The sequence below is a fragment of the Mobula birostris genome, chromosome 2 (assembly GCF_030028105.1).
Source record: "Mobula birostris isolate sMobBir1 chromosome 2, sMobBir1.hap1, whole genome shotgun sequence".
NCBI lineage: Eukaryota > Metazoa > Chordata > Chondrichthyes > Myliobatiformes > Myliobatidae > Mobula > Mobula birostris.
In genome coordinates this window covers 131,368,981-131,394,222 of record NC_092371.1, presented here as the reverse complement: position 1 = coordinate 131,394,222, position 25,242 = coordinate 131,368,981, and the positions used below count along the sequence as shown (strand labels likewise).

The window sequence follows — 25,242 nt, the reverse complement described above, 5'->3', positions numbered from 1 at the left end:
AGATCTCTCAGTGGGTGAGCATCTGGGGACAGTGACCACCGCTCCCTGGCCTTTATAATTATCATGAATTGGGATAATATTTTTGCAGGGAAATGTACTATGGACATGTGGTTGATGTTTAGAGATCTCTTGCAGGATGTAAGGGATAAATTTGTCCCAGTGACGAAGGTAAAGAATGGTAGGGTGAAGGAACCATGGGTGACAAGTGAGGTGGAAAATCTAGTCAGGAGGAAGAAGGCAGCATACTTGAGGTTTAGGAAGCAAGGATCAGATGGGTCTATTGAGGAATATAGGGAAGCAAGAAAGGAGCTTAAGAAGGGGCTGAGAAGAGCAAGTAGGGGGCATGAGAAGGCCTTGGCGAGTAGGGTAAAGGAAAACCCCAAGGCATTCTTCAATTATGTGAAGAACAAAAGGATGATAGGAGTGAAGGTAGGACCAATTAGAGATAAAGGTGGGAAGATGTGCCTGGAGGCTGTGGAAGTGAGTGAGGTCCTCAATGAATACTTCTCTTCAGTATTCACCAATGAGAGGGAACTTGATGATGGTGAGGACAATATGAGTGAGGTTGATGTTCTGGAGCATGCTGATATTAAGGGAGAGGAGGTGTTGGAGTTGTTAAAATACATTAGGACAGATAAGTCCCCGGGGCCTGATGGAATATTCCCCAGGCTGCTCCACGAGGCGAGGGAAGAGATTGCTGACCCTCTGGCTAGGATCTTTGTCCTCGTTGTCCATGGGAATGGTACCGGAGGATTGGAGGGAGGCGAATGTTGTTCCCTTGTTCAAAAAAGGTAGTAGGGATAGTCCTGGTAATTATAGACCAGTGAGCCTTACGTCTGTGGTGGGAAAGCTGTTGGAAAAGATTCTTAGAGATAGGATCTATAGGCATTTAGAGAATCATGGTCTGATCAGGGACAGTCAGCATGGATTTGTGAAGGGCAGATCGTGTCTAACAAGCCTGATAGAGTTCTTTGAGGAGGTGACCAGGCATATAGATGAGGGTAGTGCAGTGATGTGATCTATATGGATTTTAGTAAGGCATTTGACAAGGCTCCACACAGTAGGCTTATTCAGAAAGTTAGAAGGCATGGGATCCAGGGAAGTTTGGCCAGGTGGATTCAGAATTGGCTTGCCTGCAGAAGGCAGAGGGTCGTGGTGGAGGGAGTACATTCAGATTGGAGGATTGTGACTAGTGGTGTCCCACAAGGATCTGTTCTGGGACCTCTACTTTTCGTGATTTTTATTAACGACCTGGATGTGGGGGTAGAAGGGTGGGTTGGCAAGTTTGCAGACGACACAAAGGTTGGTGGTGTTGTAGATAGTGTAGAGGATTGTCAAAGATTGCAGAGAGACATTGATAGGATGCAGAAGTTGGCTGAGAAGTGGCATGGAGTTCAACCCGGAGAAGTGTGAGGTGGTACACTTTGGAAGGACAAACTCCAAGGCAGAGTACAAAGTAAATGGCAGGATACTTGTTAGTGTGGAGGAGCAGAGGGATCTCGGGGTACATGTCCACAGATCCCTGAAAGTTGCCTCACAAGTGGATAGGGTAGTTAAGAAAGCCTATGGGGTGTTAGCTTTCATAAGTCAAGGGATAGAGTTTAAGAGTCGCGATGTAATGATGTCGCCCTATAAAACTGGTTAGGCCACACTTGGAGTACTGTGTCCAGTTCTGGTCACCTCACTATAGGAAGGACGTGGAAGCATTGGAAAGGGTACAGAGGAGATTTACCAGGATGCTGCCTGGTTTAGAGAGTATGCATTATGATCAGAGATTAAGGGAGCTAGGGCTTTACTCTTTGGAGAGAAGGATGAGAGGAGACATGATAGAGGTGTACAAGATAATAAGAGGAATAGATAGAGTGGATAGCCAGCGCCTTTTCCCCAGGGCACCACTGCTCAATACAAGAGGACATGGCTTTAAGGTAAGGGGTGGGAAGTTCAAGGGGGATATTAGAGGAAGGTTTTTTTACTCAGAGAGTGGTTGGTGCATGGAATGCACTGCCTGAGTCAGTGGTGGAGGCAGATACACTAGTGAAGTTTAGAAGACTACTAGACAGGTATATGGAGGAATCTAAGGTGGGGGCTTATATGGGAGGCAGGGTTTGAGGGTTGGCACAACATTGTGGGCCGAAGGGCCTGTACTGTGCTGTACTATTCTATGTTCTATATTTATTTCAAGCATTGCCATTTTTTATTCCAAAATCCTTTTTTGATAATGTTGATTCAAAAATTTCCTCATACATATGGCAGAATAAAAATCCTAGATTAGGTAAAAGACACTTACAGAAGCTCAGAAAGGAGGGTGGCTTAGCATTGCCAAACTTTAGATTCTACTATTGGGTGATTAATATTCGTTATTTAAAATTTTGGATATGGAATTGGGATACAGTTCCAAGTCCACAATGGGTCAATCTTGAATGCAATTCTGTTTCAGGATTTTTGTTGGGTTCTATTTTAGGGACCCCACTTCCTTTTAACTTTTCTAAACTGGACAAACAAATGGATAACCCAATAGTTAAATATACTCTTCGAATATGGTTTCAGTTTCGAAAATTTTTCAGACTGAATCAATTTATTTTAACTAGCCCTATTATATCTAACTTTCTTTTTCAACCTTTTTTGGATCAAACATATCTGGTTTGGAAAACAAAGGGTATAATACGTTTTTCTGATTTATTTTCAGATAATTGTTTTATGTCTTTTGAACAATTATCTAATAAATATAATTTACCTAGATCACATTTTTTTTTAGATATTTACAGATCAGAAACTTTTTAAATACTGTTCTTACTACCTTTCCGATTTCACATTCCACTGATATATTGGAAAAAATTTTGGAGTTAAACCTTTTTCAGAAAGGTTCAATAGCAATTATTTATAATATGATAAGGAAAATAAATCCAGATGTTTCCAATACAATTAAGAATGACTGGGAAAGGGAACTTAAGCTTACCTTACCTACTGAGAAATAGCAAAAAAATTTTCAATTAGTTATCTCTTCCTCTATTTGTGCTAAACATGCGTTGATACAGTTTAAAGTTGTACATAGGGCTTATATGGACAAGCCAGCGAGCACTGTGAGGGTCATGTTTATTGACTTCTCCAGTGCGTTCAACACCATCCGCCCTGCTCTGCTGGGGGAGAAGCGATGCAGGTGGATGCTCCCCTGGTATCATGGATTCTTGATTACCTGACTGGCAGACCACAGTACATGTGCTTGCAACACTGTGTGTCCGACAGAGTGATCAGCAGCACTGGGGCTCCACAGGGCACTGTCTTGTCTCCCTTTCTCTTCACCATTTACACCTCGGACTTCAACTACTGCACAGAGTCTAGTCATCTTCAGAAGTTTTCGGATGACTCTGTCATAGTTGGATGCATCAGCAAGGGAGATGAGGTTGAGTACAGGGCTACAGTAGGAAACTTTGTCACATGGTGAGAGCAGAGTTATCTGCGGCTTAATGTGAAAAAGACTAAGGAGCTGGTGGGAGACCTGAGGAGAGCTAAGGTACCGGTGACCCCTGTTTCCATCCAGGGGGTCAGTGTGGACATGATGGAGGATTACAAATACCTGAGGATACGAATTGACAATAAACTGGACTGGTCAAAGAACACTGAGGCTGTCCACAAGAAGGGTCAGAGCCGTCTCTATTTCCTGAGGAGACTGAGGTCCTTTAACATCTGCCGGACGATGCTGAGGATGTTCTACGAGTCTGTGATGGCCAGTGCTATCATGTTTGCTGTTGTGTGCTGGGGCAGCAGGCTGAGGGTAGCAGACACCAACAGAATCAACAAACTCATTCATAAGGCCAGTGATGTTGTGGGGATGGAACTGGACTCTCTCACGGTGGTGTCTGAAAAGAGGATGCTGTCTAAGTTGCATGCCATCTTGGTCAATGTCTCCCATCCACCACATAATGTACTGGGTGGGCACAGGAGTACATTCAGCCAGAGACTCATTCCTCCAAGATGCAGCACAGAGTGCCATAGGAAGTCATTCCTGCCTGTGGCCATCAAACTTTACAACTTCTCCCTTGGAGGGTCAGACACCCTGAGCCGATAGGCTGGTCCTGGACTTATCTCATAATTTACTGGCATAATTTACATATTACTATTTAACTATTTATGGTTCTATTACTATTTATTATTTATGGTGTAACTGTAACAAAAACCAATTTCCCTTGGGATCAATAAAGTATGACTATGACTATATGTCTAAGGATAAATTAGCTCATTATTACTCTCATATAAACCCTATATGTGATAGATGTCATTCTGAGATAGCTTCATCAACTCATACGTTTTGGTCTTGCCCTTTATTGAAGAAATATTGGGACGATATTTTTGCTATTATTTCCACTGTCTTGAACATTGATTTACAACCTCATCCTATTACTGCCATTTTTGGTTTACCAATGATTGAAAAACATCATTTGACCCCTTCAGTTTGTCGGATGATCGCTTTTGTTACTTTAATGGATAGAAGATCTATACTATTGAATTGGAAAGAGATTAATCCTCCTACAACATTTCATTGGTTTTCTCAAAGTATATCTTATTTAAATCTAGAAAAAATTAGAAGTGTTATTTTTGACATCTATTACATTTGATGAGACTTGGAGACCATTTATTCATTACTTCCACATGATGTAATTTGACCCCTGCCAATCTATTTTGTGATTTCAATATATGGGGAGAGGAGCAGAAGTGGCGACACTATTGGTTCTATCTGAGGTATCATAATAGCCCTTTCTTTTCTTTTTTTTTCTTAGTTTTCTTTAGTTTGGGTAGATTATTTTTTTTTTAGGGGATTTTTCCTTTTTCTGTTTTTTTAAAATGATAGTTTATATTTTATGCATACTCCTTATATATTTTGTTGTTAATCTGTGTGATTTTGGGATGTTTCTATGTGTTACCTGACTGTAAACTTCAATAATTATTATCAATTAATATAATCCCAATTACTATGTACTTACTTTTTGTGATGTGTTTGTTGTTGAAACTAATAAAAAGATTGAAAAAGAAAGAAAAGAAACAATAAGTACAAGGATGAATGCAAAATAGCAGAATGGTGCAAAGATTGTATTGCAAAAATAAATACTGATGTGATAATAATGGAATAACAAAGAATGTTTGGGAGTCTGAGGGGAGTGGGGAAGGAACTTGAGTCTTTCAAGCTCCTAGAAGGTAGAAGAGAAAAAAAATGGAATGGCCAGGATTGCAGATATCCATTGCAATAATATTAACCATCCTAAGGCAATGTACCACGGATGGAATCAAACGATGACCCTGTGATGGACTGAGCAGAGGTTACCACTCTCTTCACTTCTGTCAGTCCAGAATAGAGCAGTTGCCTTACTAGACTGAGATGTAACCAGTTAGGATACCTTCTATAGCACCTCTGTAGAAGTGCTTAAGACATAGGAGCAGAATTAGGCCACTCGGCCAATTGAGTCTACTCCACCATTCCTTCATGATTGATTTATTATCCCTCAACCCTATTCTCTTGCCTTCTCCCTGTAACCTTTGACTCCCTGATTAATCAAGAACTCATCATCCTCTGCCTTAAATATATCCAATGACTTGGCCTCCACAGCACCTATGGCAATGAATTCCACAAATTCACCATGCTCTGGCTAAGCAAATGCCTCCTCATCTCTGTTCTAAATGGAAGTCTCTCCATTCTGAGGCTGTGTCCTCTGGTCTTAGACTCCCCTACCATAGGAAATATTCTCTCCACATCCACTCTTTCGAGGCCTTTCGACTTTCAATAGGTTTCAATAAGGTTCTTCCTCATTCTTCTGAATTTCAGTTAGTAGAAGCCCAAAGCCATCAAACACTCCTCATATGACAAGCCTTTCAATCCCAAAATCATTTTCATGAATCTCCCGTGAGCCCTTTCCAATGGCAGCACATCCTTTCTTATATAAGGCACCCAAAACTGCTCACAATATTCAAAGCGAAGCCTCACCAGTGCTTTGAAAATCCTCAACATTACATCCTTGCTTTTATATTCAATTCCTCTCACAATGAAAACCAACCTTTAGGAAATCCTGCACGAGGACCCTCAAGTCCCTTTGCATCTCAGATTTTGAATTTTCTCTCCATTTACAAAATGGTCTACACTCTTATTTCTTCTACCAAAGTGCATGACCATACACCTCCTAACACTGTATTCCATCCGCCATTTCTTTGCCCATTTTTCCTATTCTGTCTACTTTGGCCTCCTGTCATACTTTAACTTACATCAAATTTTCTCAGATGCCTAAGAAAGTACATACTTTGATGCACTTTCTTGATCACTAATTGACATAAGAAAACTAGGTTTTTACCCTGCAGGGTTTAGGAGCGGCAGTAGTGACCTCATTGAGGTATAGTATAATACTTACAAGGCTCGACAAGCAGAATATACTGAGGATGATTCTCCTGACTGAGAAGTCTAGGACAGAGACCTACAGACACGAGGATTTTTTCTCATTCAGGGCATGGTGAACCTTTGGAATTCTCTACCCTAGGGACTGTGGAGCTACTGACCTTTCAAAACATAGGTCAATAGATACAGAGACAAAGGATACAGAGGAAATACAGATACTAAACATAGAACATAGAATAGTACAGCACATTACAGGCCCTTCGGCCCACAATATTGTGCCGACCCTCAAACCCTGCCTCCCATATAACCCCCACCTTAAATTCCTCCATATACCTGTCTAGTAGTCTCCTAAACTTCACAAGTGTATCTGCCTCCACCACTGACTCAGGCAGTGCATTCCACGCACCAACCACTCTCCGAGTAAAAAACTTTCATCTAATATCCCCCTTGAACTTCCCACCCCTTACATTAAAGCCATGTCCTCTAGTATTGAGTAGTGGTGCCCTGGGGAAGAGGCACTTGCTATCCACTCTATCTATTCCTCTTAATATCGTGTCTTAATATCATGTCTCCTCTCATCCTCCTTCTCTCCAAAGAGTAAAGCCCTAGCTCCCTTAATCTCTGATCCTAATCCATATTCTCTAAACCAGGCAGCATCCTGGTAAATCTCCTCTGTACCCTTTCCAATGCTTCCACATCCTTCCTATAGTAAGGTGACCAGAACTGGACACAGTACTCCAAGTGTGGCCTAACCAGAGTTTTATAGAGCTGCATCATTACATCACGACTCTTAAACTCTATCCCTCGGCTAATGAAAGCCAACACCCCATAAGCTTTCTTAACTACCCTATCTACCTGTGAGGCAACTTTCAAGGATCTGTGGACATGTACCCACAGATCCCTCTGCTCCTCCACACTAACAAGTATCCTGCCATTTACTTTGTACTCTGCCTTGGAGTTTGTCCTTCCAAAGTGTACCACCTCACACTTCTCCGGGTTGAACTCCATCTGCCACTTCTCAGCCCACTTCTGCATCCTATCAATGTCTCTCTGCAATCTTCGACAATCTTCTACACTATCTACAACACCACCAACCTTTGTGTCGTCTGCAAACTTGCCAACCCACCCTTCTACCCCCACATCCAGTTCGTTAATAAAAATCACGAAAAAAAGAGGTCCCAGAACAGATCCTTGTGGGACACCACTAGTCACAACCCTCCAATCTGAATCTACTCCCTCCACCACGACCCTCTGCCTTCTGCAGGCAAGCCAATTTTGAATCCACCTGGCCAAACTTCCCTGGATCCCATGCCTTCCGACTTTCTGAATAAGCCTACTGTGTGGAACCTTGTCAAATACCTTACTAAAATCCATGTAGATCACATCCACTGCAGTACCCTGGTCACCTCCTCAAAGAATTCTATCATGCTTGTGAGACACGATCTGCCCTTCACAAAGCCATGCTGACTGTCCCTGATCAGACCATGATTCTCTAAATGCCCATAGATTCTATCTCTAAGAATCTTTTCCAACAGCTTTCCCACCACAGACGTAAGGCTCACTAGTCTATAATTACCCGGACCATCCCTACTACCTTTTTTGAACAAGGGGACAACATTCGCCTCCCTCCAATCCTCCGGTACCATTCCCATGGACAATGAGGACATAAAGATCCCAGCCAGAGGCTCAGCAATCTCTTCCCTCGCCTCGTGGAGCAGCCTGGGGAATATTCCATCAGGCCCCGGGGACTTATCCGTCCTAATGTATTTTAACAACTCCAACACCTCCTCTCCCTTAATATCAACATGCTCCAGAACATCAACCTCACTCATATTGTCCTCATCGTCATCAAGTTCCCTCTCATTGGTGAATACCGAAGAGAAGTATTCATTGAGGACCTCACTCACTTCCACAGCCTCCAGGCACATCTTCCCACCTTTATCTCTAATTGGTCCTACCTTCACTCCTATCATCCTTTTGTTCTTCACATATTTGAAGAATGCCTTGGGGTTTTCCTTTACCCTACTCGCCAAGGCCTTCTCATGCCCCCTACTTGCTCTTCTCAGCCCTTTCTTAAGCTCCTTTCTTGCTTCCCTGTATTCCTCAATAGACCCATCTGATCCTTGCTTCCTAAACCTCATGTATGCTGCCTTCTTCCACCTGACTAGATTTTCCACCTCACTTGTCATCCATGGTTACCTTCACCCTACCATTCTTTATCTTCCTCACCGGGACAAATTTATCCCTAACATCCTACAAGAGATCTCTAAACATCGACCATATGTCCATAGTACATTTCCCTGCAGAACCATCATCCCAGTTCACACCCGCAAGTTCTAGCCTTATAGTCTCATAACTTGCCCTTCCCCAATTAAAAATCTTCCTGTCCTCTCTGATTCTATCCTTTTCCAATGATAATGTTAAAGGCCAGGGAGCGGTGGCCACTGTCCCCCAGATGCTCACCCACTGAGAGATCTGTGACCTGACCCGGTTCGTTACCTAGTACTACAGCTAGTATGGCATTCCCCCTAGTCAGCCTGTCAACATACTGTGACAGGAATCTGTCCTGGACACACTTAACAAACTCTGTCCCATCTAAACCCTTGGAACTAATCAGGTGCCAGTCAATATTAGGGAGGTTAAAGTCACCCATGATAACAACACTGTTATTTTTGTACCTTTCCAAAATCTGCCTCCCAATCTGCTCCTCTGTATCTCTGCTGCTACCAGGGGGCCTATAGAATATCCCCAATAGAGTAACTGCTCCCTTCCTGTTCCTGACTCCCACCCATACTGACTCAAAAGAGGATCCTGCTACATTACCCACCCTTTCTGTAGCTGTAATAGTATCCCTGACCAGTAATGCCACCCCTGCTCCCCTTCCCCCGCGCCATCCCTTTTAAAGCACTGAAATCCAGGAATATTGAGAATCCATTCCTGCCCTGGTGCCAGCCAAGTCTCTGTAATGGCCACTACATCGTAATTCCATGTATGTATCCAAGCTCTCAGTTCATCACCTTTGTTCCTGATGCTTCTTGCATTGAGGTACACACACTTTAGCCCTTCTACCTTACTACCTTTACACCCTTTATTCTGCTTCTCTTTCCTCAAAGCCTCTCTATATGTTAGATCTGGCTTTACTCCATGCACTTCTTTCACTGCTCTATCACTCCGGATCCCATCCCCCTTGCAAATGAGTTTAAACCCTCCCAAATCATTCTAGCAAACTTACCTGCAAGGATATTACTCCCCCTCGAGTTCAGGTGCAACCCATCCAATCTGTACATGTCCCACCTTCCCCAGAAGAGATCTCAATGATCAAAAAATCTAAAACCCTGCTCCCTGCACCAACTCCTCAGCCACGCATTCAACTGCCATCTCCTCCAATTCTTACCATTACTGTCACGTAGCACTGGCAGCAATCCTGAGAACGCCACCCTTGAGGTCCTGTTCTTCAGCCTTCTGCCTAGTTCCCGAAACTCACACTTCAGGACCTCATCCCTCTTCCTGCCTATGTCGTTGGTACCAACACGTATCACAACTTCTGGTTGCTTTCCCTCTCGTTCCAGGATATCGTGCACCCGGTCAGACACATCCCAGACCCTGGCACCCGGGAGGCAACAAACCATGTGGGTGTCCTTCTCACGTCCACAAAATCTCCTGTCTGCTCCCCTGACTATAGAGTCTCCAATGACAACAGCTCTCCTCTTCTCTGTCCCACCCTTCTTCACCATAGGATCTGACTCAGTGCCAGAGCCCCCGCCACCGTGGCTCACCTGGTCGGTCGTCCCCGCCAACAGTATCCAGGACAGTAAACTTACTATTCAGGGGAATGGCTACAGGGGTGCTCTGCACTACCTGTCTGCTCACCTTAAATTAGATTAGATAAGATTAGATCAATAGATTTCTGGACACAGATTTTGGAGATGCTAGAATCTGGAGCAACAAATAATCAGCTAGAAAAACTCAATGGTCTAGCAGACTGCAGGGTTTCAAACTGAAACATCAACAGCATTTTTTCATCCTGTTAAATACTTCTACCAGCATTTTTTTTTGCAATAGATTTCTGGATATTAGAGGAATGAAGAGATAAGAGGATCAGACAGGAAAATGGAGCTTAAATAGAAAATCAGCTGTGATCTTGTGGAATGGCATAACAGCAGGCAAAAAGGGCTGAATGGTTTTCTCCTGCTCCTATGTCTCATGTTCTAATGAATGTCCTTATTCATTGGCAGTTTCTGGCTATCTCTGAGACCTGCCAGATGCTGAATCTGGATATTGGAAATGTTTAACAGGTCAGGCAACATCTGTGGGGAGAGGAGCAAAGTTCAAAGTACATTTATTACCAAAGTATGTAGACATTTTAGAACCTTGAGATTCATCTCCCTACAGATAGCCACAAAACAAAGAAACCCAGAAAACGACTGTCAAACACCCAATGTGCAGAGAAAGAAAAAAATTGTGCAAATAGTTTAATTTCAATTTAATATCAGAGAATGTATGCAGTATGCAACCTGAAATTCTTACTCTTCACAGCCATCCATGAAACAAGAAACCCTAAAGAATGAATGATAGAAACATCAGAACCCCAAATCACCCCTCCCCCATGCACAAGCAGGCCCCAGCAGAAGCATCCACCTTCCTCACCCCCTCCCCACTTGCACCAGCAAAAGCACCAAACCACACCTCCCCCATCATGCAAGCAATAGCAAAAGTCCCTCACAAAGACCTTGATCTAGAGTCCATCAAAAACTACAGTCCATAATCTAGCACTTCAGTATATCAGATTGGCTCTCTCTCTCTCCATCAAGAGAAGGAGAGGGGGAAGGGGGAGAGAGAGGGATATCACTCGAGTACAGAGGCCTTCTATTGACTGCAGCACACACTGCCTGCTGGCTCAACATTTCAGTCTCCCGTGACACTTCAGTCAGTGAAATCGGCAAGGACACTGGTCATCTATGGGGCCACTCCCTGAAGACGCACGTCTTCCAGGCTGCAGAGTCAGTCTGAAAACCTACCAATTGCAAAGAACTGCAGTGTGAACTGTAGATCACAGACTCAGAACAAACCCCAACCACCTTGAAAAGTAAATAAAGACATAAGAGAAAAAGAATAAGCTGTTTCGTGGATAAAGTTGCCTGGGTCTATAAAATCCACTGATGACATCTTTCCTTGCTCCTACAAATAAAATAAGCAAATAGCATTCAGAAAAAAAGTGAGCCCATAAACACAAAGCCTGGAGCAGCCCATTGCCTCAGACTTAATTTAGAGTAGACCTGAGTAAATATCACAGAGCAGTGAGCAGAACTGGCTTGACCCTTGCCTCTGGGCCTGACACCCTGCCTTTTCAATCCATCTGGCCCAGCGTTTAAATCATCCAAACATCAGGTCATTCCTCACACTTGAACAGGCCTTGATGCATTGATACGCTCTGGGCCTGAATCCCGCCATCATATTTTGGCCCATACCCAACCTTTTCAAGTCAGCCTGGCACTTAGATCCATCAAACCTTGCTCTTGGTTTAGGTGGACGGACCTCGAATCTGCCTCTCCTCCACTCCGCTTGCCTTGACCTCACTCTGACTTTGCCTCGAATATACATCAACTTCACCTTGTACCCACACACTTCGACCCTTGATTCAGTCTCGCCTCTCCACTGTTTGTGTTAATCATTTACCATAAATTTTATGAGAAAAAGTGTTTTTAATGAAGTATTTAGTTGTATTCTTGCTTTGTTTGCCACCAGTAAGTAGTCGCTGGGCTTCACCAGTGTCATCTTAAACCACCCAACTTTGTTTTCTGTAGGTTTTCCCTTCCACTCACCTGATGTTTGACAACCTTGAGGACCACCACTTCCCAACATATGTTGAAATTGCCTCCAAATATGATGTTAAATTGTACTCCATATTTAGTCAAATTGTTTGCCTCCTATTAAAGGGCTTGGCCATGTGAAAATATATCAGCCCTTTTCCTCACTAAGGTAAAAATGATCAGATGGGCAAACAGACAAGTCACGAAGTCCTGCTCCTGTTTCTATCCCTTGCCTTCTTCCAACCCTGACATTTTTATTTCAGGGTAGTAAAACATAGAATACAACAGAAGAACATACCCTTCGGCTTACAATGATTGCCAAAGGCAAAGCCAAATCAAACTAAACCTCTCCTGTCTGCACATGATCCATATCCCTCCCACCATGCATATCACATTGATCGTGTAGATAGCCAGAGGCTTTTTTCCAGGGCTGAAACGGATAACACGAGAAGTCATATGTTTTAAGGTGCTTGGAAGTAGGTACAAGGGGGATATCAGAGGTAAATTTTTCCACACAGCGTGGTGGGTGCATGGAATGCACTGCCAGCGACGGTGGGAGAAGTGAATACAACAGGGTCTTTTAAGAGGCTCTTATATAGGTACATGGAGCTTAGAAAAATAGAGGGCTATGTGACAGGGAAATTCCAGGCAGCTTCTAGAGTAGATTATGTGGCCAGCACAACATTGTGGGCTGAACAGCCTGTAATGTGCTGTAGATTTCTATGTTCTATCTAAATGCCTCTTAAATGCATTAGACATTTCAACCCTTGGGAAGAAAAACTGTCTACCCTATCTATTTCTCTCATAATTTTATACATTTCTATTAGAATTCTCCTCAGAAGTTCAAATTATTTTTCTAATCAGCCCCTAAGCTGTTCATACCTCTGTTCACTCTTCTTTCTAAGGTGATTTTCATTTAAAGTAATAGAGATATAAAGCATGGAAACAGGCCTTTCAGCCAAATGCTCATCTAAGCCAGTTGCAGTTTCCTTCATTTGGCCCATGTCTCTCCAAAGCTTTCCCAAGCATGTATTATCCAAAGGTCTGTTAAATGTTGTTATTGTACCTGCCTCAACCATTTCCTTTGGCAGCTCATTCTATATACGCACCACCCTCTCAATGAAGCAGTTTCCCCTTCATGGGGTAACCTGGAAGTAAAACTTCTTCCCACCATTTTATTCCTGTCAGAAGCTGTGTAGGTTCTGGAACCTAGTGCAATGTTTACATGCACATGACTGCACCGTGCACTAGGCAATACAACTGCTAATGAACAGAGGATTTAAAGTATTGCAGCTAGTGATGTGGTGGGTGAGGTGATCAAGGAAAGGGCTATATGGACTGTGTTCCTTTTCCCACTATTACTCTCTTTCTCTTTCTTGTTGGCAATGAATTTTTCATTCTCTCCCTAGTTTGCTCTTGTTAGGGAAAAATGACCATGGTCAGAAAGTATAAAGTGTAAGATTTAGTAGTCATCAATACAAACAAATACTAGCCTGCAAACTGTTTCGTAATGCAAGGTTTATACAGTTTTGAAATTATAAGGTTAGCTAGATGAATAAGCACTGTCTATGAAGAGAGAAGGCTACCAGCTCAAGGCAGGAGGCCACTTATGAGATTTGGTTTGGAAACTAACACAACTATAAGATATTCAAATTTGCATTGGCCAAAGGTACAGGTAAAATTGGCCATGTTAATTGGCTTACATCAAAACAGGCATCAAACATCTTGAGCTAAGGTACTTTGCACCATTGTGACAGAGATCAGGAAAGGTTCCAAAATTATTATTTCCAAGTCAGCGCATAAACACGGTCATAACTTTAATACTTAAGTCTATCAATATTAGGGTTGTGTACCCAGAAGTTAGCCTTCACAATACAGTGGTAAGGGTATTATTAGGATACCTGGTTTATTTTTTCAAAAGCTTTTAGACTATTCATGTGAATTTGTACCAACAGAGGTGTTTGAATATTCAAAGTAAGTAAACTTATTATCAAAGAACATATATGTCACCATATACAATCCTACCTATATTCATTTTAATGCGAGCATACGTAGTAAATCCAGGAAACACAATAGAATCAATGAAAGGACGGGCAAACAACCAATCTGCAAAAGACAAAAAGCTGTGCAAATACAAAAGAGAAAAAAATAATGGATAAATAAGCAATAAATATTGAGAACATGAGATGATTTGAAAAACAACAGGATTGGCTGTTTCTTGTTTGCTGATGTCAGCATTCAATACTTTGAGTGCCTGTTTAAAATCTGCTTTTGGCAGTCAGGATCACAGTGGAGAACTCTCCTGGTAAGTAGAATGGTCAGCACTTAATTGTTAGATGTTCCAGGTCATGGGAACAAGAGTTCAACAAAACCACTGTGCCCGAGCACAACTAAAAGTTTATCATGAAACACAGTTCCCCACCTTTTGCCTTCTTCGAATCAGCAGTCCAGTCCATCCCATGTATCGAGAAGCCCTCGGGTCTTACCAGTTATTGAACATGCTGGCCAATGCTGTCACTTTGAAGCTGCAGAAGTTTTGGGAACAAACTGCCATCGCCTGGTTCATACAAGCAGAGGCTCAATTCACGCTTCAGGGAATCTCCACCGATGACACAAATTTTACTACGTGGTAGCGACATTCATCAATTCCATGGCTCTGAGAGTGGTGAGGCTGCTTCAAAACCCACCTGAACATGATAAATACCAATCGTTGAAAATTCATCTTTTACAGACTTTTGGAGTTTAAGAGCAGCAAACAGTTGCTCTCCTTACCCAGTCTCAGGGATGATAAGCCCTCGGAGCTAATGGACCACATGCTGTCTTTCCAGGAAAATCACCATCCTTGTTTTATTTTGAAATAATTTTTCATGCAGCAACCTGATCAAGTTCATATAGATCTTGCTATGCACCCATGAAGGACTATAGGAAGCTTGCTAAAATGGCTGATAGTCTACACTCACCCAGGCAGAGGGGCATCATTCCTCCTCCTTCCTCTGCCTCAATAAGCCCAGTCAGCAAGGGCTCCAACATAAGTGTGCCCACAGCTGTGAAACAGATGCCTCTGCGTGGGTGCTTTTCCCATGCTTGCTTTGGTAGGAACACTATGAAGTGCTGACTACATTGCAGTTTCCAGTGCATTGGGACATCAGAGGTCTGTGAACACCATGGGTTCTAGCTGCCAGGGTCGCCTATTGTTCGTTATGGACACCCTTTCAGAGTGACACTTCCTGCATGACATGGGCGCTGCCAGCATAGCCTATTGATAAGAAGGCAAAGAGTGGTGAAACCTCCATATGGTCCCTAAGTCTGATGGTGGTTGCCACCCATGTGGCAATTACTGACCCTTTAATGAGGTCACCACCCCTGATCATTACCCAGTAGCACACATCCAAGTCTTTTCGGCACATTTATCTGGAAAGTTAATTTTTTCCAAAGTTGATTTAGTTAGGGGCTACCATTAGGTGCCTATATGCTCAGAGGACATTCTCAAAACAACTGTGACAACCCCATTTGGCTTCTTTAGGTTTCTGCACATGCCATTTGGGCTGCAAAATACAGCACAGACTTGCCATCGGCAAATGGACTCTGTATTAAAAGACTTTGATTTTTTTTGTTTACCTGGATGACATACTTGTCACCAATGCATCCAAACCCGAACATGTATCTCATCTCCACACTTTATGAGCATTTAAGCCAATACAGGTTGATTATTAACCCTGCTAAATGCCAGTTTGGGTTGTCAACCATTGACTTTCTCAGCCATCCCATCTCCGCAGAAGGTGCAAACCCCCCCCCTTCAAAATTAGCCGCTATTATGGATTTCCCACTGCCCCACACTACTAAAAAACTACAGGAGTTTTTGGGATGGTGAACTTCTATCACCACTTCATTCTGTGAGCTGCTGAATTTATGCTCCCTCTGCTTAAAGGCAATAACCCTAATTAAGTGCTTGACCGGTCAGTGGACATGACCAGGGCATTTAATACCAAACAAGCTCTTTTTAACATGACCCTACTAGCGCACCCACTCCCCAATGCACCCATATCCATCACTACTGACAGCTCAGACTATGCTGTGGGCGCTGTGCACGAACAGTTGGTCAGAGGTGTGTCGCAGCTGCCAGCCTTCTTCAGCTGCCAGCTCCATATCCTGAAAGGAAGTACAGCACGTTTGACCGTGAGCTTCTGAGCTGTCTGCCATTTTCATTTTCTTCCAGAGGGTTGCTGTTTCACAGCGTTCATTGACCACAAACCCCTCATGCACATGATGGCCAAAATATCAGGCGCTTGGTCTATACGGCAGCAATGCCATCTGGCCTACATATCTGAATGCACAACTGATATACACATAACAGGGGGAAAGATAACGCCGTGGCTAATTGCCTCTCATGGTCAGCTGTTGAGGCCGTACACATAGGGATTGACTATGCCCATATGACAGCCGATCAAGGCTGAGGCCCAGGCTAACTAAACAGCAGTCACTGGCATGAGGTTGTCTGACATTAAGTTTGTAGAAGTTGGGGTTTCTCCCTGTGTAACGTCTCAATTGGTCGCCCTCATCCCATTGTGCCCACAAACAGGGGACGGACTGTTTCTGACTCCATACATGGTCTCTCACAATTGGGTCATAAGGCCTCACAGAAAGTGGTTGCTCTAAAGCTTGTGTGGCACGACCTACGAAAGGACGTGCATGATTGGACTGTAGCCGGTGTGGAGTGTCGGTGAACAAAATTTAACTGACATATTCAGGCACCATTGGCATCTTTTGAGGTCACTAAGCGATGGCTTGACCAAGTCAGTGTGGACTCTGTTCGTCCTCTTCCCCCCATCCCCTACGGTTTCATATACCTCCTTACCACGGACCATGAGGTGGTCAGAGGTTGTTTCCCTAGCATGAACGATGACTGCAGATGTGGCATAGGCATTCATCAGCACCCAGGTTGCTTGGTTTGGCACCCCATCTGATATTTCCTCTGACTGTAACCCCCAACTTATTACAGACCCCTGGGCTGCGATGTCCCAGAACCTCATCGTTAGGCTGTATCACATCACAGCGTATCACCCACTGTCCAACAGCCTATGCGAACGGTTTAACCGCTCCTTAAAGGTTGCTCTGAGGGCTTCCCTCACCGATGAGCGTTGGCATGATAGTTTCCCGTGGGTCCTTCTGGGGCTTGGAAGAGCTCCAAAAGAGGACCCGCAGTCATCCGTGGCTGAGTTAGTATATGGATAGCTGTTACGAGTACCAGGTGATTTCATTCCTGATGCCATGACTGCCTGATTGGCCACTCAACAATGTTCCACCTCCTCAATAAATTCAATTCCTTTTCACCTATTCCTACATTCCATCATGGCCCATTGACTTACATTCTGCTTCATTTGTTTTTGACCACCATGACATACGACATCTCCTTAGGCCCCTTTATGATGGCCCGTTCTGCATTTTGGAACTGGGAGAAAAGACTTTTATCATAGATAAGAAGGGTAAACCTGAACGTATTTCGGTAGATTGCTTTAAACTAGTCCGTCAAGATTTGGTGGATTCCGCTATCATGCATGCCCCTGGCATCACCACATGACCATGAGTGTGTCAATGCGTCGCTGGACAAGCCAGAGGCACCTGCTGTTCCTCCACCCAGGGAACATAGGACCTGAGCTGGGTGGCTCATCTGATGTCCGGACAAGGTCACAGTGCTGGTTTTGCTGAATTCTGGGGGTGGGCCTGTGCAGGGTAACCTAATTGGGAGAAATGTACAAAGTTCACAACCAACATTGAGTTGGGATTTCACTTTAAGAGGCTGGTCTGATATGATGATGTAATTACATCAAGGGTTTTTAGCACGCTTTGGGTTCAGTTTTTGGTGTTCAATAGATAAGTTGCTACAGCTTTTCTGAAACATAAAATGTCTTTGCCATTTTGTTGGGGAAAAACCCACATTATCACTTAAGGTGTAGTCCAATTGTGAGTATGTAATTCCATGGAATCACTTGTTTATACCCAAAATATTAAAGTAAAATGTGCACTTGTAATGCTTAAAATTGTACTCAATCTTTCCTATAATACTTGTATGTAAAGAATATAAAAACTCAGTGCAAGCCTTTTTCCAAAGTTATAACCAGAGGCAAAGGTTTTAAGGTTAAAAGGGAAAGACTTAAAGGGGATATGATGGACAAGTTTTTCATACAGAAGGTCGTGGGCGTATAGACCACGCTGCCACAGAATGTGGTGGAGTGGGTTTAATTATAATGTTTAAAAGACATTAGGATAGGAAAAGTTTAGAAGGTTATGGACCAAACACCAACAAATTAGACTAGCTTAGAAATAGTGGTGATTATAAAATCAAAGTTGAGTTTATTTTCATATGTGAAAGCATATGTATGCATAGATGCAGTGGAAAACTTACTTGCAGGTATAAAGCATCATATAAGCATATAAAGTATAAAGCAGAATTCACAAGAAAAAAATTAAATGTAAGTTATACATAATTCTTAAAAAGAAAGAACACAGAACATGTCTATTTTAGCACAAAGTGATCATAGTGCTGCTGAACAGTAGTGATGAGGGGTTTGCCCTTTGGTTCAATAACCAAATGATTAAAGTATCTGTTCTTGAATCTGATGATGTGTGAATTCATGCTTCTATACCTCCTCCCTGATAGAAAGATATGAAAGATGACATGGCCCAGATGGTAATAGAAGTTGTTGCCTTCTTAAAGTAGTGCTTCCTGCAGATACTACCAATAGTGGTACCTGCAAGAGGGATGTACCTATGATGTACTGAGCAGATTTCTCTACTCTTTCCAATTTCTTACATTTGTGCCCATTCAAATTGCCATACCAGACTATGCAGCAACCAGTCAGGATACTTTCAACAACACATCTGTAGAAGTTTGTTAGATTATTCAGTGACAAGCTAAACCAGAATCAGAATCAGATTTATTATCACCAGCATATGACGTGAAATTTGTTTCCTTAGCAGCAGCAGTTCAATGCAATATATAATCTAGCAGAGAAAAAAAACTAAATAAAATAATAATGATCAATAAACAAGTTAATCAATTACAAATATTGAATAGATTTTAAAAACGTGCAAAAACAGAAATACTGTATATTAAAAAAAAGTGAGGCAGCGTCCAAAGATTCAATGTCCATTTAGGAATCGGATGACAGAGAAGAAGCTGATCCTAAGACAGCTGAGACACCGCTCCTTAAAGATGTTCTGGGCATTTTGTAGGCTGGTGCCCAAGATGGAGCTGGCTAAATTTACAACCTTCTGCAGCTTCTTTTGGTCCTGTGCAGTAGGCCCTCCATATCAGACAGTGATGCAACCTGTCAGATGTTCTTCACGGTACAACTATAGAAGTTTTTGAGTGTATTTGTTGATATGCCAAATCTCTTCAAACTCCTAGTAAAGTATAGCCGCTGTCTTGCCTTCTTTATGACTACATTGATATGTTGGGACCAGGTTAGATCCTCAGAGATCTTGACACCCAGGAACTTGAAGCTGCTCACTCTCTCCACTTCTGATTCCTCTATGGGGATTGGTACGTGTTCCTTCGTCTTACCCCTCCTGAAATCCACAACCAGCTCTTTTGTCTTACTGACATTGAGTGCCTGGTTGTTGCTGCAGCACCACTCCACTAGTTGGTGTATCTCACGCCTGTACGCCCTCTCGTCACCACCTGAGATTCTACCAACAATGGTTGTATCATCAGCAAATTTATAGATGATATTTGAGCTATGCCTAGCCACACAATCATGTCTATATAGAGAGTAGAGCAGTGGACTAAGCACACACCCCCTGAGGTGCGCCAATGTTGATCGTCAGCAAGGAGGAGATGTTACCACCAATCCGCACAGACTGTGGTCTTCCGGTTAGGAAGTCGCGGATCCAATTGCAGAGGGAGGTACAGGGGCCTAGGTTCTGAACTTCTCAATCAGGATTGTGGGAATGATGGAATTAAATGCTGAGCTATAGTCGATGAACAGCATCCTGACGTAGGTGTTTGTATTGTCCAGGGGGTCTAAAGATGTGTGGAGACGACTGAGATTGCGTCTGCTATTGACCTATTGTGGTGATACGCAAATTGCAATGAGTCCAGGTCCTTGCTGAGGCAGTAGTTCAGTCTACTCATAACCAACCTCTCAAAGCATTTCATCACTATCAATGTGAGTGCTACCAGGCAATAGTCATTAAGGGAGCCCACATTATCCTTCTTAGGCACTGGCATAACTGTTGCCTTTTTGAAGCAAGTGGGATCTTAGCCTCCTAAGACAGTAAAGACACTAGCGCATTTTCCTTATGACTGCATCTATGTGCAGGGCCTAGGACATGTCATCTAATATGATAACACCCAGAAATTTGAAGCTGATGACTCTCTCCACCACCAATTCCCCCGATGTAGACTGTCACATATTCTAAAGTCAAATCCTGACTGGATTGTGGTTAAAAAAAAAACAGCCTAGTACCATGTCATTGGGTGAAGGAAACACACCTCATCCATTAATAATCAGCAACTATGGCAGCAATACACTGTCCATATGGAGTTTGCATATTCTCTGTATAATTATATAGGTTTTCTCTGGATTATCACTTTATCCAGACCTTTCAATATTCAATAGGTTTCAATGAGATTCACCCCCCGATTCTTCTAAACTCCAGTGAGTACAGACCCAGAGCAACTAACTTCTTCATTCCTAGAATCATTGTTGTGAACCTCCTCTAGACCTTCTTCAATGCCAGCACATCTTTTCTAAGAAAGAAGCCCAAAACTGCTCACAATACTCCAAATGCGATCTGACAAATGCTTCATCACTACATTCTTGTTTCTGTATTCTAGTCTATTGCTTTTGCTTTCCTTACCACCAACTCAACCAGCAAGTTAACCTTTAGGGAATCCTTCCAAGTTCCTCTGCACCTCTGATTATTGAATTTTTTCTCCATTTAAAAATTGTTCACCCCTTTATTCCTTTTGCCAAAGTGCATGAACATGCACTTCCCTATATTATATTCCATCTGCCACTTCTTTGCCCATTCCCCCAATATGTCCACAACCTTCTGCAGACACCTTGCTTCCTCAACACCACTTGCCCTTCCATCTATCTTTGTATTGTCCGCAAACTTGCCTACAAACCCGTCAATTACTTCATCCAAATCAACACCACTAGTCACCTACAGGAAACTAGAAAAGGTCCCCTTTTATTCCCACTCTCTGCTTCCTGCCAGTCAGCCAATCTTCTACTCATGCTAGTACCTTTCCTGTAATATTATGGGCTCCTACCTTGTTCATGTGCGGCACCTTGTCAAATACCTTCTGAAAAGTAACAACATCCACTGAAACCCCTTTGTCTATCCTGCCTGCCATTTCCTCAAAGAATTCCAACAGATTTGTCAGACAAAATTTACCCTTGCTGACTTAACACTGAAACTTCACCCTTGATAATAGACTCCCAATATCTTTCCAAGCATTGAAGTCAGACTAACTGGTCTATAATTTCCTTTCTTCTATCTCCCTTTTTTCTTAAGAGTGGAATGGCATATGGAGTGTTCTGTACGAGGGGAAGAATTGGATTGATCTTGGAGGAGGTTAAAAGGTTGGCACAACATTGTTGGCCAATGGGGCTGTACTGTTCAATGTCTAACACACAAATTGATTGGTTGTTCCACTGATTAACCATGCCTGTTAATGAATTTGCTTTAAATATACTGAAATACTATTGGATCCTACACTGCAACCTTGAATAAGAGCATGAAATATGCCCAGTGCCATTGTTTGTATTTCAACCATGTGTTAATAAACAAAAGGGCTCGTCATTGCCTAAAGAGAGAAATATAATGGTGACCAACTTCCCAGCTGATTCATTGACAGTGAAGAGTACTGGGACATCCTGTGGTCATGAAAGGTATAAGACCATAAGGCATGAGAGAATTAGGCCATTCAGCTCGAGTCTGCTCCGCCATTCCATCATGACTGATCCCTGATCCCAGATCCCACTCAACCCTATACACCTGCCTTCTCTCCATATCCTTTGATGTCCTGACTGATAAGGAAACTATCAACCTTAAATATACCCACGGACTTGACCTTCACCGCAGTCTGTGGCAGAATGTTCCACAGATTCACCACTCTCTGGCTAGAAAATTTCCTCCTTACCTCTGTTCTAACAGGTTACCCCTCAATTTTGAGTCTGTTCCCTCTAGTTCTGGATACCTCCACATCCTCTCCACATTTCTTCCCTATTTGGTCCTTTCAACATTTGGTAGGTTTCAATGAGATCTCCCTGCATTCTTCTAAATTCCAGTGAGTACAGGCCCAATGCTGCCAAGTGCTCCTCATATGTTAACCCCTTAATTTTGGAATCATCCTTCATATATATTTGTGAGTCTTTCCTTGTTCCGTACTTTTGACTTCCATCAGTTGTTCCATACGATAGAGAAGCACAACACTTTGTGGAGAGTATCCAGAATAAACATTGACAAAGTCAGTGAGATAGATCTTGGTAAAGTATTTCAAAAATCGTTTTACAACAAAATTATCAGCAATGTTTATTTACTGCCATTCGGCAGGTTAAATGAATCATTATTCGCCAGAAAGACACCCAAACTAATGTGTGCCAGTGGCAATTTAATTATCAATTAGATCCTAAAGAACTTCTTTGGGCTGGCTTTAATTTCTATACCGAGATGCTATGTCATCCCAGAGTCAGGATAAACTATTACCACAGCATATGATCCTGTCCTTTCATGTCTTTAGTGGCTAAAACTTAAGGTCAAACTTTTCCTCCATGGCCTTATGATACAGATAATTCAGTCCACCGTGTTCATACCTGCTGCCAGCAGTGTAAACCTATCAGTCCAATTACACATCTTTCCTACATATTCTCTCAAAACCAACCCAGTGGAGACAATGATTCCATATGCCTTCTTCACCACCATGTCTACTTCTGCAGCCACTTTCAGTGATCTGTCATTTCTTTGCCCATTTTCTCAGTAGATCTCTAACCTGTGCAATCTTCTTCACCATGCACTGCATCAACTGCAAACTTACTGATCTACATTTTTATCCAAACTGCTAATATATGTATGACAAAAATCAGGGGACCAATCCCAGCAGCATTTTGCTGGTCTCAGGCCTCCAATCTGAAAACCTCACCCCTCCAATACCACCTTCTGATTCCTGTGACCAAGCCAATTTTGTATCCAGTTGGCTAGATCGTCCCAATTCCACGTGATCTAATCTTCCTTATAATGTGGGACCTTGACAAAAGACCTTGCTAAAGATCATGTAGACAAAGTCTACTTCCAGCCTTTGCTAGTTTTCTCAGTCACCTCTTCAAAAATACTGAGCTATGATTTCTCACACAAAAAGTCACACTGACCATCTCTAATCAGACCTTGCCTTTCCAAATGCAGGTAGACCCTGTCTCTCAGAATCCCTTCCAGTAATTTTCCAACTACTGAGGTAAGGTTAAAGCAAAGAAAAAAGACAAACTGTTGGAAGAACTCAATGGGTCAGACAGCATTTATGGAAGGAAATGGATTGTCAATGTTTTGGGTTGAGGCCCTGCATCAAACTACAATACCTGCATCCTCTTGTGTCTCCTGTGATATTTGGCTTACCAGCTGGTTTTTCGTGGCTTGTCCTTGCAGACATTCTTATATAAAGGCAACACATTGGTGACCCTCTGATCTTCCAGTACTTCATTGGTAGCAATGAATCAGTTACTCAGAGAGGAGACACAAGAGACCACAACACTGGAGTCTGGAGCAAAATGCTAGAGGATTTCACTAGTCCAGGTAGCATCTATGATGGGGAATATTTAGGGTCTCAAACCAAAACATTCACTGCCCATTTCTCTTTATAGTTGCTGCCCGCTGAGTTCCTTGAACACTTTGTGTCCTGCTTGAATCAATTAAGCATTTGGAAAGAAAAAACACCCAGTGATGACCATAACAAACCACAGACTCTGGTAAAAATCCTACTTGTTCCTCAATACTTCCCAAAGTTTTTATCTTCCATTCTTCCTAGGAATTGACGTTAAGATGTCAGGCCACCTATCTGACATCAGCGGTCCGGGCAAGCCCTTTGTATAAAGAAAATAACTTCTCCACCACCAGCCTGGCAACTGGCAAGACACTTCAGAGCACTGGGTTCAGGAGTATCCCTCCCATCATTGCGGCATTCAATGCCAGGACCGGCCATACACCACCAGGAGTCAGTCCTCCAAACGGTGAGAGGCGCTGCCGAGCATATCGCAGCCCTTGACCCATTCCTCAGCTCGTTGATTAAGCTTCTCCATCACCAATGGTCACCAGAACGCGTCGCCGAGGAAAGTACGGGCGAGTTAATGAAATAATCCGCATTCACTGACGGCCCCTATTCTCCCTCCTATTGTTCTCTAACTGTGAATGCCGACCAGGGCGACCGTTTTGACAGGCGGACATTACCTCAGGCAGCGGTCCGGGCAATGCAGGCCGAACTCCGTCTCCGTCCCCCTCCCCAACCCCAGCTGGAGGCCCAGGCCGATTCGCCGCCGCCGCCGGTACTCCCTCACCTCGACCTCTCCAACTTTGAGAGCCCGCGAGCGGCGCGCGGCAGCCGGTACGTGTTGACCAGCCCGCGCTCACTGGAGGCGTGCGCGCGTCGGGGCCTGCAGCCCGTCCAGCTGCTGCCACGGCCGCTCGACGAGTGGGCCCGCGAAAACCCACACGAGCCGCTGCGCAACCTCCAGCGTCGGTGCCGGGAGCACGAGCGGGAGCGCCGGAGGTGGCTGAGAGGTGAGAGCGTGCGGAGGAGGCGGGGCGGGGACGGGATGGCTAGAGAGTGGGGAGGGTGTCGAGTAGGAGAGAAGTATGGTGAAGGGGAGGGTTGGGGCTGGAAAAGGGGTGCCGGGGAGAGGATGGGTGTTGAGAAGGTGTGTTGGCTGGAGAGGAGGGTGGAGCAGGGGAGGGGGAGATGGGAGAATATGGAGAGGAAAGGATGGGGTGGGTTGGAGATACAAGACCGGGAGGGGAGGAGTGGAAGGCGATTAATGGTAGGGGAGGGATGTGGGGGAG

The 25,242-nt window shown here is 43.4% G+C and overlaps 2 protein-coding genes across 3 annotated transcripts in view; one reads left to right on the top strand and one right to left on the bottom strand.

The window, feature by feature from the left end:
* The window catches only part of susd4 (sushi domain containing 4), a 71,639-nt gene extending 56,803 nt beyond the window's left edge, over positions 1-14,836 (bottom strand). The window contains exons 1-2 of one of the 2 annotated variants that reach the window (XM_072277639.1): positions 14,673-14,836; positions 14,212-14,309 (exon numbers count right to left, since the gene is read on the bottom strand). In XM_072277639.1, coding sequence (XP_072133740.1) covers positions 14,212-14,309; positions 14,673-14,752 — 178 coding nt within the window. In that variant the 5' untranslated portion in view covers positions 14,753-14,836. The remainder of the gene's footprint in view (positions 1-14,211; positions 14,310-14,672) is intronic. The other variant, XM_072277642.1, reaches the window with a different exon arrangement.
* Positions 14,837-24,456: 9,620 nt separating this feature from the next.
* Positions 24,457-25,242, top strand: part of LOC140191120 (coiled-coil domain-containing protein 185-like) — a 64,269-nt gene continuing 63,483 nt past the window's right edge. The window contains exon 1 of the mRNA XM_072248229.1: positions 24,457-24,963. Coding sequence (XP_072104330.1) covers positions 24,654-24,963 — 310 coding nt within the window. The 5' untranslated portion in view covers positions 24,457-24,653. The remainder of the gene's footprint in view (positions 24,964-25,242) is intronic.